We start from the raw sequence: 14,849 nt of genomic DNA, 5'->3' as shown, positions 1-14,849 counted from the left end.
GGCTCTGCTTGGCCGGGGAGCCGCCCCTCTGCCCCAGCTCCCTCCCACCAGTCCGTGGAGCGCGCACCGCCTCGCCGCCCTTCTTACCCTCTTCCGTGGGCCTCTCGTCTGCGCTTGGCTTGGAGACTCCGTTCTGCTAATCCTCTGGCGGTTTCTGGGTTATTTAGGCAGGTGTAGGTGGAATCTAAGTGATCAGCAAGACGCGCGGTGAGCCCAGCGTCCTCCTACGCCGCCATCTTCCCTTCTTCTCCTTATATTACATATTTAAATTTTATATTTATATTTCTCCCTGACTATATGTATATACATATATATATTTCCTTATAAATATACATTGTTTCAGTTAAAACAACTTGGACTCTGTTGTTTAAAACAAAGAGTGAGGATCTGTGAAGGAATACTTGTAGAGAGCAAGGATTCAGTACTTCTTTCCACTTTCATGGAGATAAAATTGATATACAACATTTTATAAGTTTAAGGGCACAACCTTTTGATTGGATACATTTGTATACTGCAAATGATTACCACCATAGAGTCAGCTACACCTGCATATGTCTCAGTAACTTGCGTTTGTGTGTGTGTGTGTGTGTCTGTGTGTGTTGCAAACATTTAAGATCTACCTCTTAGTATCTCAGAGTTTTATGTTGAGCCTATAACCACTTCCTCTATCTGCCACCTGATGTGTCCCATGGGAGAGAAACTGTGTTTCTCCCAGCATATCTTCCTTGCATTTTTCTTCCTAAAAACAAAACAAACAAACAAACAAAAAACATTTAAATGTGAATGTAAGACTCCTTCCCACAATGAAGGTTCTCATCAATGACTTCAGTGGTCCTAGTGGAACCCCGGGGTGGCTTGTGGCTTTGTTACAAAATACCCAGGCATCTCCCCTGGCCCATAATCTTAAGAGTGTGTGTATGTGTGTTGGGGCACCTGGGTGGCTCAGTTGGTTAAGCGTCTGACTTCGGCTCAGGTCATGATCTTACCGTTCATGAGTTCAAGCCCCACACCAGGCTCTATGCTGACAGCTCAGAGCCTAGAGCCAGCTTCAGATTCTGTTTCTCCCTCTCTCTCTGCCCCTCCCCTGCTCACACTCTTTCTGTCTGTCCGTCTGTCCGTCTGTCTCTCTCTCTCACACAAGTAAATAAACATTAAAAAAAAAAGCGTGGGTTGTGTGTGTGTGTGTCAGGGAGAGGGGAGGGCAGGAAACACTACTTAATAAGCCCCACGGGAGAGGCGGAGGCACAGCCATGTGGGAATCCTGCTTTATGTGCTTGGTGCTCAGTGTGTGATCTGAAGACCAGAAGCAGCACCAACCTTGTTATAAACCCAGAATCTCATGCTCTATTGCAGACTGTCTAGCTCTTCCTAAGTCCGGGAAATTCCACTGGACACGGAAGGCTGGGTCTCCCTGGAGTGTGTGCCTTCTAGGTGCAGAACCAGAACTGTTCAGTATGTGCGTGTGCTCTGATCAGCTTGCTTAGCACTGTGGAGTCCAGGGTTTGGCCCTGTTCCTCTCTCTTCTATGGCCATCATCCCCTTCGTGACCTCATCTGTGCTGAAGGCTCTAAACATCATTAATATGGTGTCATCTCCCACATCTATTTCTTCAACCTATTTCTCCCACCCTGCACTCTATATCCAGCTGCCAACTTCACTTATATTTCTACTAGACATCTCTGATTCCACATTCCTAAACTGGGTGCCTGTGGTGCCGCTTCCCCAAATGTCCTACTCCCAGAGTCTTCCTGGTTTCCATGGAAGGCACTCCACATTTCTACTTGCAGTCTGAAATACCGGATGCCCTCCTTCTCATACTCCAGAATTAATGCATTAGGAAATGCTGCAAAGTCCATCTTTAAATATATCCAGAACACAATCACTTCCTATTTCTCTCCCTCCTCACACCCCAGAGCTCCAGCTGACATCCCCCTCCTGGACACTGCACTAGTTTCCCTCAGTTTCCCTACTGGTTTCTCGCCCTGCACCTCTCGATTCTGCACAGCAGCAAACAGATGCTTCAAAAGAGAAGTAGTACCAGGTGGAACATCTGTTCTAAACCATCTGGTGACTCCACATGTCACTCAGAGAAAACTCAAAACCTTTCTAATCCTAAGGTCTAGACATCTGACCACATTTCACATGCTCTGTGTCCAGCCACAGTGGCCTCTCATCCTTCCTTGAACACAGGACACGCTCCTGCCCTAGTGCATGTGCCTGGAGGTTCCCCTGCCTGGAAAGAACTCCCTGAGACATGCTCGTCAACAATTCCTTGTGTCCTGCACATCTCTCAGAGGTCACCTTCCCAGTGAGGCTCCCTCTGGTACTAAAGGAGTACCTTTAGTACCTGTCCCAGCACAGGTAACTATCTGGGCCAGCTTCCTTCAAAGCCCTTCCCAACTTCTAACACACACACACACACTTCCCTTATTTACTAGCACATATTCTGTCCCTTACTACCGGAACATATCCCCATGGGGCCGGAAAATTCTGCCTGTTTTTACATCACTGAAGTGTCCTAGATGCTACAATAGTGTTCGTGTATCTGACACTCAATTATCAGTTGGATAAACAATCAGCATAGAGCACCTGTCCCTTCCAGATCAGTCGCAGGCCACACCTGTTCATGGCAGCCACCACTTTTCTCACCAGTGCTGGTCTCCCCCCTACACCTCACCTCCTCCATCCCACACCGTCCCTTCTGCACAGCACAGGACACAATGACAGTTCTCCTTCACAAAAGGTGTACCTAGGCCCAAGGGTCATATATTGAAGACAAATGTGAATGAAGATTAGACACTGCTTTCCCTCTAGGAATAAGGGTTGGAACCAGGACCAGGAGCTCTAGAGCTAAGGGCAGGGGGTCAGCAGGTGAGCAGAGAAGACAAAAACTAACTAAAATTTAATAAGGATGAGAAACTATCAGATCCTGTCTCTCACTCCAGAATCTGCTTTTTTTCAGAATCTGCTTTTTTTTTTAATATGAAATTTATTGTCAAATTGGTTTCCATATAACACCCAGTGCTCATCCCAACAGGTGCCCTCCTCGAAACTCATCACCCACCCTCCCCTCCCTCCCACCCCCCATCAACCCTCAGTTTGTTCTCAGTTTTTAAGAGTTTCTTATGTTTTGGCTCCCTCCCTCTCTAGCCTTTCTTTTTCCTTCCCCTCCCCCATGGTCTTCTGTTAAGTTTCTCAGAATCCACATAAGAGTGAAAACATATGGTATCTTTCTCTGTATGACTTACTTCACTTAGCATAACACTCTTCAGTTCCATCCACGTTGCTACAAAAGGCATTCTTTCTCATTGCCACATAGTACTCCATTGTGTATATAAACCACAATTTCTTTATCTATTCATCAGTTGATGGACATTTAGGCTCTTTCCATAATTTGGCTATTGTGGAGAGTGCTGCTATAAACATTGGGGTACAAGTGCCCCTATGCATCAGCACTCCTGTATCCCTTGGGTAAATTCCTAGCAGTGCTATTGCTGGGTCATAGGGTAGGTCTATTTTTAATTTTCTGAGGAACCTCCACACTGTTTTCCAGAGTGGCTGCACTAATTTGCATTCCCACCAACAGTGCAAGAGGGGTCCCGTTTCTCCACATCCTCTCCAGCATCTATAGTCTCCTGATTTGTTCATTTTGGCCACTCTGGCATGAGGTGATATCTGAGTGTGGTTTTGATTTGTATTTCCCTGATGAGGAGCGACGCTGAACATCTTTTCATGTGCCTGTTGGCCATCCGGATGTCTTCTTTAGAGAAGTGTCTATTCATGTTTTCTGCCCATTTCTTCACTGGGTTATTTGTTTTTCGGGTGTGGAGTTTGGTGAGCTCTTTATAGATTTTGGATACTAGCCTTTTGTCCGATATGTCATTTGCAAATATCTTTTCCCATTCCATTGGTTGCCTTTTAGTTTGGTTGATTGTTTCCTTTGCAGTGCAGAAACTTTTTATCCTCATGAGGTCCCAATAGTTCATTTTTGCTTTTAATTCCCTTGCCTTTGGGGCTGTGTCAAGATACAGAATCTGCTTTTTTAAAAAGATGGGGAAAAGATGGAAAGAATGATCCAGAACAGCGCTAGAAAGAGGAGAAGGGATGGATGAGTCTGAAAATTCATCCTGCAAATCCACAGAGACTCCTGTGTGCTGGGGCTCACTGGGCCTGTGGGGACAACGAAAGGCCCAGGGGCCCCTGAGGCTGCCCCAGACTGGGGGACACAGGAGAAAAATGGGACCATCATCCTACAAGAATAAGGACAAAACTAAGTCTCCATAGAAACATATAAACAAACTGAAACAAGCAAAACTTGAGGGCTGAGTCCTGACCCAGGCTTGAACCTAGGCTCTCCTGGTCACAGGAAGGCCTTGCTGCTCAAGGTCCTGGACACAGGAGAGATCAGAGTCCCTATGATTCAGAGCCTGATGGGACAGGGTTCCACTGAAGGGACAAGGACAAGGGAGCAGCACTGATGATGCAGCTGAGGAGTGACCATATTAAAGCCCAGGATGCACTGAGCACCTACTGGGCACAATCCCAACCATGCTGGCTCCTCACAGCCTCTCCTGTCCCCAAGCCCCAGAGGAAGTAAGGCAAACATGCTGACTCTGGATGGTTCTCAGACTTTACTCTCTCAAACTTAAGGAGTATTATTTTTTAATTAATCCATCAACCCCACAAGGCAAGCACAGAAGAAAACATACCTGCATCTGTTTTACCTTCAACGAAGGAGTAAGAGCCGCAGCTCCGTGGGACACGAGGCACAGACAGGGACAGAGAGGCCCGTGCTCCCTCTGCGGGAATAGGAGAGCACATGAGGGAGAAGACAGGACAGTGTGGGGCAGGGGTACGACGGATCTGGGCTCCCAGCGGTCGGGCCTGGACAGGGCCGGGAAGAAAGACCTCAGGGAGTGGAAGCCTGAGGTCACGGACCCCGTCAGACCTTCCTCCCGCCCAGGGTCCAGGTCCCAGGTGGAGGCGACCTAGAGAGCAGGGGGAGGTGTACCCTAGTCAGGGAGAGCAGGGCGGAGTCGGGGAAGGACAAGGACAAGCCGGGGCGGGACCTGGGGCAGGTGCAGGTCTGGGGCGGGGACGGCGAACAGATACCTTCCCCGAGTGGGGGCGGGTGTCAAGCCCATCTTCCTGGGGTCCCGTGTCCCCCTGGGCTGTCCGTTTGCTCTTGACCCGCAGAGGCACGTTCCTCCCGACTCCTCACTCACCCGCCCAGGTCTGGGTCACGGCCAGGGACGGGACAGCAGCCGGGAGAGGGTGCGAAGATCCATGCATGACCCAGACACTGCGGGTCTGAGGCATAGAGGAGTCCTTGGTGGTGTTGTAAGGACTTTATAACCCAGAACCATGGTGCCGCTGATTGGCTTCTTCAGAAACCCGAAACCCAATGGGAGTGCGAAGAGATGTCGCGTCATCAGTATCCAGACAGGAGGACGTTACCCAGGCTGTGAGAGCAAGTAAAACCAGGGGAGACTAGGACTCCCAACCCTGGGCTTCCCTGAGCCAGACACCGCCCTTGTGAGGGGACACGGAGAGCCAGGCCCTCCCCGGGGTTCTGAGACTTTGCCCTGACCCCTCTCCTCCTGCACAGTGGTCAGGTGACTTTGTCATCCTGTCTTCCTGAGTCCTGACCCAGGGGCTGTCTGAGGAAACCAGGGAGAGACCCACAGGCTGGGCTCAGCCCCCTTTTGCTCCATAGTCCTTCACAGAATATTCACTGAACTGGACTTTTACCTCCCACCTGTCACCTCCTTCACTCTGGACTCTTCTAGAAGGAAACTCACCTCCAAGGCACTCAATAACAGAGAGCGAGCTAGCCCTGGTAACAGAGAGGGAGGGACAGGGGTTTTCTCTTTACACCTGGAGAAGCTCTGCCTGATGTACCAGCCAGAGATTCCCATTGAGGCCAATTTCCTTCTTGTTGATTAACTCTACTGGTCGCACAATGTTGGTAACCCCCGATCATCAGGAATCTAATCTGTAAAAGTGAGTTTGGCCCCTGCCGACAGAAAAGTGACCATCTAGCACAGCAGTCAGACTCACAAAGCTCCTATGTTTTCCCAAACAATATATCAGTGACTCCTGTGTTTTAACATGACTTTCATTCCATAGCCCCAAGATTCTCTGTGTGAGCCCTGGACATTTCCTCAGTCCATGGATGCACAATTGTTATGTATATTTCCGCTGGAAGAGTGGACAAGCTTTAATCGCCTCCAAGTTGCACGTGTTCAGTGCAGCCAAACGACCTTCACCAGCATCCATGCATTTCCTGTGTTTGAACTAATACCTAAGTTATGTGCATATTATTGGGGCACTTGGTATTATTTTCTTTACCCTGATTATCATAAGGAGGCAATGGGTTTGCAGACAGCCCCAGAGTATAGTAAATAGTAGATGCAAAGAATATCTTGCTACGCCCTGTAGATACTTATTAAAACTCTGTCTAACAACATATTTAAATCTGAGAATTCCACTGCTTAGAATTCCTTACCTCTCCTTTTTGTCACCTGTGTCTGCAGCCCATCCCTCCGTCTCACTCATGCCTCAGGCCCTCTCCTCCCCTTAGTCTCCACCACCCTCTCCCTGCTGGATTGTGGCCCTGGTGCCCCGCATCACTTGCCACCTGGGGCTCTTCTCCCCACAGGGTCAGCGATCCTGGTATGTGAGTCAGGTCACATCATGTGTTCACTGAAAATGCTCCAGTGGCTCCGTCTCACTCTCGGGAAGCCTCTAGAATGTAAGGCTCATGAGCACAGGGGCTTTGAGCTTATTTGGTGACACCTGTATCCCCAGGATAGAAAGCCTAGTAGGCTCTAAATTAATTGTTGTTGAATGCATGAATGAAATATGACTGTATTAGAACTTCATTGCATCACATAAAAACCACTAAATGGTATACACCGAAAAGTCAGGAAAGGTTTGGTTTCATGCAACTAGTGTGCATGGTAGTTCACATTCATTTCAGCGGAAAAAGTGCAATGAGCTGATTTGCTGCATAGTGAGCTTGTATATTCATTTTCTATTACTGCAGAGCCACAACTTAGTGGCTCTAAAGGACACTCATGAATTTTTTAGAAGTGTATTTATTTTGAGAGGGTGGGAGGGGTAGAGAGAAAGGGAGAGAAAATCCCAAGCAGGCTCTGCATTACGAATGCAGAGCCTGAAGAGGGGCTCGAACTCACAAGCTGTTGAGGTTATGACCTGAGCTGAAATCAAGAGTCAGACGCTTAACTGACTGAGCCACCCAGGTGCCCCAACACACATTCATTTCCCTACAGCTTTTTAGTCAGAAATCTAGACATGATGTAGATGGCTTCTCTGTTCATGATTTCACAAAGCCGTGTTGTCATCTTTCGGTGGATTGCTCCTTCAAGTTCATACAGAGCTGGAGGCGGAATTCTGTTTCTTACACTTATAAGGCTGAAGTCCCCATTTCCTTGCCAGCTGGAATGGTCCCTAGTGCCCACAAGGATTGTTGGCCATTGTGCCTCTCCATTTTCAGCGCCAACAATAGGGAACCCATTCACACTGAATCCCTCTCACACTTCGAATCCTTTTGCTCAGGAAGAACCAAGTCCTTTTAAAAACTCACCTGATTAGGGCCGTCCAACCTAAGGTGATCTCCCTTACTTAAGGTCAACTGATACGAGACCTTGTATCTTCAAGGTCCCTGCCCAGCAGCACCTACATTAGTGTTTGATTGAATAGCTGAGGGAAAGCTGAGTAACCAGGAGCTACTTATTGGAGGTTCTTCATGCAATATGCCTGTCATGGCACTCCCTCTACTGGTATGTATCTCTTCAGGGCCCTATCATCCCCAGTGATATTAATGAGCCAATTCTCAGACAACCTTTCCTGCTGTGATCCCTGTCCAGTAGAGGAAAATACCCACAAATGTATTTGTGCAATCCCCGGGGGAGGATGGGTGTTAAATGAAGCGTGTGTGTTCACTCTTAACACTTGTGGCACAGGATGCACTCACACCAGGTGTCAGCTGGGTCATATGCCTTCGGAGAGAGAGTTCTGGGAACCAGCTTGTGCCTCCGCCACAAGGACCCCTTTTATATTTTCTGGCAGGAGTTTTAGGGAAGTTGTCATCTTAGTCCTATAACCCAGTGTGCACATCTACACTGTAGACTACCATATAGACATTGAGATGCTATTTCCAAATCAGAAATGATTTTTGTTTAACTGAGTTTTGAATTTTATAAATAAGGTGCCCAAAAAGTGTGTTTCTACTTTTCGGTTTTCCCTGTATCACCATCAAGGGGCTGGAGGAGGAGGTGCACAGGGACACAGACACCTCAGCAATGGCACCGGCTCCTGAGCTCTCCTCTCCTGCAATCCCGCCTCACCCCTGAGCCTGACCCCTGTGGAGTCCAGGGCTGCTCAGAAGCTTCTTCCTCTTCCCACTGACGCCCAGGCTTTTGCTCAGACATGTCTACCTGACTTACAGTCCAGACCCCACTCAGGCTTCTCAGTCAGAATCCACCTGAGAGCAGAACAGTGGGGTGGGGGAGGGGGTGTCCCCTGACCTTCCACCCCACGTGCGGCCACAGGACTAAGGAGAGAAGACCCAGCTGCCTTTCTCCTCCTCAGCCCGGCCCTCCCTAGGGTCTCCTTCAGCTCCAGCACCTGGACAGGGACCTAGACACCAGGGGGCGCCCTCATCCCAGATGATGTTCAGTGTGTGAGGTTCTTGTAGAAGTCACACTGATACAACCTGTGTCCACCCATAGACATATGGATAAGGAAGATGTGTGGTATATACACACATATACAAATACACACGACAGACTATTATGCAGCCACAAAAAGGATGAGATCTTGCCACTTGTGACAACATGGATGGACAAACAGGGCAGTGTGTCTGCTAAGACTGAGAAAGACAAGGACCGTATGATCTCATTCATATGTGGAATTTACCAAACAAAACAAATGAATAAAGAAACAAACAGCAGAATCTGACCTATAAATACAGAGAATAAACTGATGATTGCCAGAGGGAAGGAGGTTGGGAGGATGAGCACCCGGATGAGGAGAGTGGGAACACAGGCTCCACCTCTGGAAGGAAAAGGTCATAGGAATAAAAGGTACAGCACAGGGAATATCGTCAGTGACAGTGTAACATCATTATGTGGTGACAGACGGTATCTACACTGTGGTGAGCTAGGCATGGTATAGACACAAAGTGAGTCACTGTGTTGTACACCTGAAACTAATGTAATCTTGCGTCGAATATATTCAAATTTAAATTTTTTTCAAAGAAATTAATTAGAAAGAATAAACTGTAAAAATACCAATTTTCTTAATAGGTCATGGATATTGTGGTAGTTTTTACATTCTTTAAAAAATTTCCCTCAATTGGATAAATTTTTTCTTAAGTATATTTTTTAAGTTTGTTTATTCACTTTGAGAGAGAAGGAGAGTGAGCATGAATGGTGGAGGGGCAGAGAGAGAGGGAGAGAGAATCCACACTGTCAGCACAGAGCCTGACACGGGGCTCCATCTCACAAACCATGAGATCAGGAGTCCGACCCTTAACCGACTGAGCCACCCAGGCTCCCCAAAACACCGATACTATAATTATTATTGATAGCTTGTAGGTGTTTTAAAATATGCAATTGAAGACAGAAGAAACAGCAGCCCCCACATCGGGAACTGGTCTGACACTGACAGCTGGGCCTCAGTGTGGTCAGAAGCTGGCTGATGCCACCACTGGGCCATATTATTCCTGCGGGACATGAGCCAGTCATCTCACGGAACATCGACAGCACACCAGGAGACTGTGAAACCATGATATTACTTTGTCTAATTAGAGACAAAAACAAGGCACTGTACGACCCACAAAATACCAAACATCTCCCTGTGCTGGTTACTGAGCAATCACTGCTTTTTACCATTTCTTTGTTTATCTCAAGTTTTCATTTAAATTTCAGTTAGTTAACATACAGTTTAATATTAGTTTCAAGAGTAGAATTGAGTGATTCATCGCTTACATACAACACCCAGTGCTCATCACAAGTGCCCTCCTTAGAACCCATCACCCATGTAACTCAACCCATTTAACCTGTGACCCTCCCAGAAGCTTGACAGTTTCTCAGTACTGACCATCTTCTCTGTTGGGATTTGGGATATTAAAAAAAATGAATTTGTTTCAATTTTTTAACATTTATTCATTTTTGAGAGAAAGAGAGAGACAGAGTGCAAGCATACTTATTGCACTGAAGTATGGAGGAGGTGATCCCTGAAACCTGGGATAGTGTAGACAGGACCCCATGGGGATTTCACCCCCGCCCATAGCTGCTCCTTTAGTCTCAGCTCCTGTGGCTCTGATCTCATCTTGTTTGTTCTACCCCAGGCAATGACAGCACTCAGGGCTCTGATTCATCTCTAATGGCTCCTAAAGGTAAGACTCTGGAGGGTGAAGTGGGGAGGAGTGGGGGCACTAGGGACACTTTTATATGCGGGGGCCTGTTGAGTGTGTGGCACTTATGTAACTGACCTAAATGTGTTCATGATGATTTTTTTTCACAGTGTGAGACCCGCTGCCTGTGGTGCACTGAGCGATGCAGGATCTGCTCACACTCCCACGTGGTGGCATCGAGATCCCTTGACTTTCTGCGGATGGTGTCAGAATGTGTCTGCGTTCCCATTAGCATATTGTGAGGACACAGGAGACTGCCCCCCCCCCGCCCACCATGACCCCTCCCCATACTGATTCCTGTTCCCTTTCTGATCTGCTTTCTTATTCCAGCAGAGGTAGGGCTGGACCGACTCCATCCCTGTCTTCATTTCATGTTGGTCAGAGTATTGTTGCCTTACTTCCCCACTGAAAATGAGAATCCAGATATGAATTGTGTTTTGTAATTCTTGGTATGTGGGCATGATGAGGTAATAAAAGAGAGGATTTGTATGGTTGGAACAAAAAATAAATGAAAGCCCTGAGAACCTTCCAGAACCCGCATGTTTCCTGTGCCGTGTCTGTTGCAGGTGGGGACAGGAGAGGGCTGGAGGAGCTGAGCGGGGACGGGGCCTGGGTCCAGTCGGTGCACAGTGCATAATTAGTGTGACGTGCTCCCTCCTCAGCTGGGTCATGTCTCTGCTCCTTGTCCTTGTCCCTTCTGTGGCACCTTGTCTCACCAGGGCCATGACCACAGGGATGTGGACGTCATCTGTCACCAGGACCTTGTGGAGCAAGAGCTTCCTGTGACTGAGTCAGCCCAGGCTCCATCCTGGGTCGTGACCTCAGCCCCATCTTTGGGTGTTTTTCCCCCTTGTTTCTATGGAGCATCAGGCCTGTTCTTGCTCTTGGTGTCCGAGTTCCTGTCTCATTCTACCCAGGTGACCCCAGTGGTTATAGCACCAGGAGTCCTTTGGGCTGTTGTTCCACAGGCGTACGTGGGCCCTGTACACAGGAGTCTCTGGGGTTTGGAGAGATGAATTTTCAGTCATCCATCTCCTCCCCTCCCTCTAGAGCTGTCTTCTGGATTATTCTTTAGATCTGGAGGTAGACAGAAGAGGAATTTAATATTTTCTCAATCTTATGAAACTTCAGTTAGTTTCTACCTTCCCTGCCTCTCTGCCCCCTCTCCCTGCCCTTAGTTCTAGTGATGCTGGTGCTTGTTCCCATCCAAGTTCATGGATTTATAAAGCAGGGTCTAATGTAGATTTCTATTTGGTTGGAGAAAGGGCCCCATACAGCCTAAGTACAGTGGTTCTGAAGACAGGACTGTAACTGTGTGCTGTGCTGTGCTGTGCTGTGCAGGGGATACGCTGTGGGAGGAGGGAGCTGAGCAGAGAGAGGGAGGGGGGAGCAGCCCTCGGGGAAAGTAGAGGCGGCACTGATGGTGAGGTGCGGGCACTTTGTGTGGGAGCTGCCACGGACCAGCTGTGTCTGAGACTCATCCAGAAGAGAGAGACCCTCTCCACTGACCACTCGTTCCACTGACAATGTCATGTGCCATATACAGGACCCGCTATTTTTTCATCTAGGACACCTCAGTAAGTAAGAAGAGGCAAACGTGCTGGTCTTGTGGAGAATATGTCCTAGGGGTGAGGGACAGACTCCACTTGACCCTGGAACAGTGTGGGGACTGAGGGCAATGACCCCATTGTGCAGTCAGAACTCCAAGTGTAGCTTTCGACTCTCCTGAAACTTAACTACTACTAATAATAACCTACTGTTGATAAGAAGTCTTACTGAAAACATGAACAGTCATTTAACACGTATTTTGTACATTACATGTATATGTACCTGTATTCTCACAGTAAATTAAGCTGGAGAAAATAGAAAACATAAGAGAAACTTCATTGACAGTACTTATTGTAAAAAAAAGTCCACATATCGGTGGATGTGCACATTTCAAAGCAGTGTAATTCAGAGTCAACCGTATATTGTATAAATGTGGTAAATGAGGGAAGTGTTTAAATTGGAAATTGGTAGGTGCTTTGAGGAAGGTGACCCAGAGAGTTACCTGTGGGGGGACAGGGAAGGTGGCTACTTTACTATGGTGGTAAGTGTGAGCCTCACTGGGAAGCTGACCTCTGAGAGATGTGCGGGACACAAGGAGTTCTTGAAGAGCATGTCTCAAGGAATTCTTTCCAGGCAGGGGAACCTCCAGGCACATGCACTAGGGCAAGAGCGTGTCCTTGTTCAAGGAAGGGTGAGAGGCCACTGTGGCTGGAGCAGAGAGCATGTGAAATGCCGTCTGATGTCTAGACCTTAGGATTAGAAGGGTTTTGAGTTTTCTCTGAGTGACATGTGGAGTCACTAGATGGTTTAGAACAGGTGGTCTGCCTGGGACTACTTCTCTTTAGAAGCATCTGTTTGCTGCTGTGCAGAATCGAGAGGTGAAGGTCAAGCACCAGTAAGGGGGATGTTGGATTTATGTTGGGGTTTGAGGAGAAAAAATAATAGGAAGTGACTGTGCTCTGGTTTGTGTGTGTGTGTGTGTGTGTGTGTGTGTGTGTGTGTGTGTGTGTGTTTATGTCCTGGATACATTTAAAGATGGACTTTACAGCATTTCCTAATGTATTAATTTTGGGTTGTGAAAAGAAGGAATCAAGAATGGCACCCAATCCTTCAGACTACAAGTAGAAATGTGGAGTGACTTCCGTTGAAAAGAGAAGACTCTGGAAGTAGGACATTTGGGGAAGCAGCATCACAGGCACCCAATTTAGGAGGGTGGAAACTGAGATTGTTAGAAATACAAGTGAGGTTGGCTGTTGTATACAGATCATAGGGTAGGAGAAATATCTAGGTCGGAGAAATAGATATGGAAGGTGACACCATATAAATGATGTTTAGAGCCTTCAGCATAGATGAGGTCACCAAGGGGATGATGGCCATAGAAGAGAGAGGATCAGGACCAAACCCTGGACTTGTCAGCACTAAGCAAGCGGATCAGAGCAAACCTAGAGCACACTGCACAGTTCTGGTTCTGCACCTAGAAGGCACACACTCCAGGGAGACCCAGCCTTCCGTGTGCACAGGAATTTCCTGGACTTAGGAAGAGCTAGACAATCTGGAGTAGAGCATGAGATTCTGGGTTTATAACAAGGTTGGTGCTGCTTCTGGTCTTCAGATCACACACTGAGAAGCAAGTACATAAAGCAGGATTCCCACGTGGCTGTGCATCAGCCTTTCCTCTGGGTTTTAACTAAGTGATTCCTGGGTCCACGCCCAACACTCTAACGTGGTAGATGGGGAGAGGCCTGGGCATTTTGTAACAAACCCACAAGCAATCCAGGCGTTCCACCAATAGAGATACAGTGAGGTCATTGATGAGAGCCCTCATTGTGGCAAGGGGTCTTACATACACATTTAAATGTTTTTTGTTTTGTTTTTGGGTTTTTTTTTCGGTATTTTGGTTTTGTTTTATTTTGTTTTTCTAGGAAGAAAAATGCAAGACCTGCTGGGAGATACATATTTTCTCTCCCATGGGGCACAGGCAGGTCGCAGCTTCAGGAAGTGGTTATCAGCTCAACATAAAATCTCTGCGATAACAAGAGTGTAGATCTTAAATGTTTTCCCCACACAAAAGGAAATGGTAACTATGTGACACAGTGCAGGTCTTAGCTAATGCTAATTACAACATATTGTAATCATTTTGCAGCATAGAAATGTATCAAGTCAAGAAACTGTAGCCTTAAACTGACACAATGGTGTATGTCAGTTATATCTCAGTAAAACTGGAAAAAAAGTCTGAAATCATGCTCTCTGAAGCTATTCCCTGCATTGACTTCTGACTCTTTGTGATACATATGTACATTTACAGAGACTTGGGAAGAGAGACAATGTGGGGCCTTGTTCTATTTCAAGGAAAGTCACAGAACAGGCTTGAGTCTACACAAACAGGAACAGAATCCACAATGGACCCTAAGTGGAGGCTCACATATAACCAGGGCCCTGCTGCTGAGTATAGATTCCACTGTTCACACCAGAGTCCCCTCATGTAGGACACTGGATCCTGAGGCTAGGACTGTTATTGCTGCTGCCGCTTGCAACTGCATGACACCAATGTCACTCAGACACCTGCGCCAAATGCCATGTTGTGCTGTCCCAGCCTATCTGTCACATGTCCTGAGGCACAGTCTGGCAGGTGGTCATGTGACTGTGAAGTTTCATGCCATGTTCAATGCAAGGCTGTTTGGCAAAGTGGGTTCTCCTCTCTTTGGTCTCTGCCCTCCATCAAGATTTTTAAATGTAGAAACCTTTTACGTGAGAAGAGGATACAAGTTCTGGGCATGGAAACTGGGGGCCAGGAATGGAAAAAGTGACAAATTGCAACATTTGGAGCAGTGATTTGAGACTACAACTTGATATGATA

General features: G+C 47.3%; 1 protein-coding gene across 2 annotated transcripts in view; it reads left to right on the top strand.

Annotated features, from left to right (window-relative positions):
• The window catches only part of LOC106984453 (class I histocompatibility antigen, Gogo-B*0103 alpha chain), a 218,141-nt gene extending 207,163 nt beyond the window's left edge, over positions 1-10,978 (top strand). Inside the window, exons 8-9 of one of the 2 annotated variants that reach the window (XM_053223389.1) lie at positions 10,379-10,426; positions 10,555-10,978. In XM_053223389.1, the coding sequence (XP_053079364.1) occupies positions 10,379-10,426; positions 10,555-10,559 (53 nt within the window). In that variant the 3' untranslated portion in view covers positions 10,560-10,978. The remainder of the gene's footprint in view (positions 1-10,378; positions 10,427-10,554) is intronic. The other variant, XM_053223388.1, reaches the window with a different exon arrangement.
• The last annotated feature ends 3,871 nt before the right edge of the window (positions 10,979-14,849 follow it).

The sequence above is a fragment of the Acinonyx jubatus genome, chromosome B2 (assembly GCF_027475565.1).
Source record: "Acinonyx jubatus isolate Ajub_Pintada_27869175 chromosome B2, VMU_Ajub_asm_v1.0, whole genome shotgun sequence".
Taxonomy (NCBI): Eukaryota; Metazoa; Chordata; class Mammalia; order Carnivora; family Felidae; genus Acinonyx; species Acinonyx jubatus.
The sequence above is the reverse complement of the archived record's forward strand: the minus strand, read 5'-3'. Positions and strand labels throughout refer to the sequence as shown.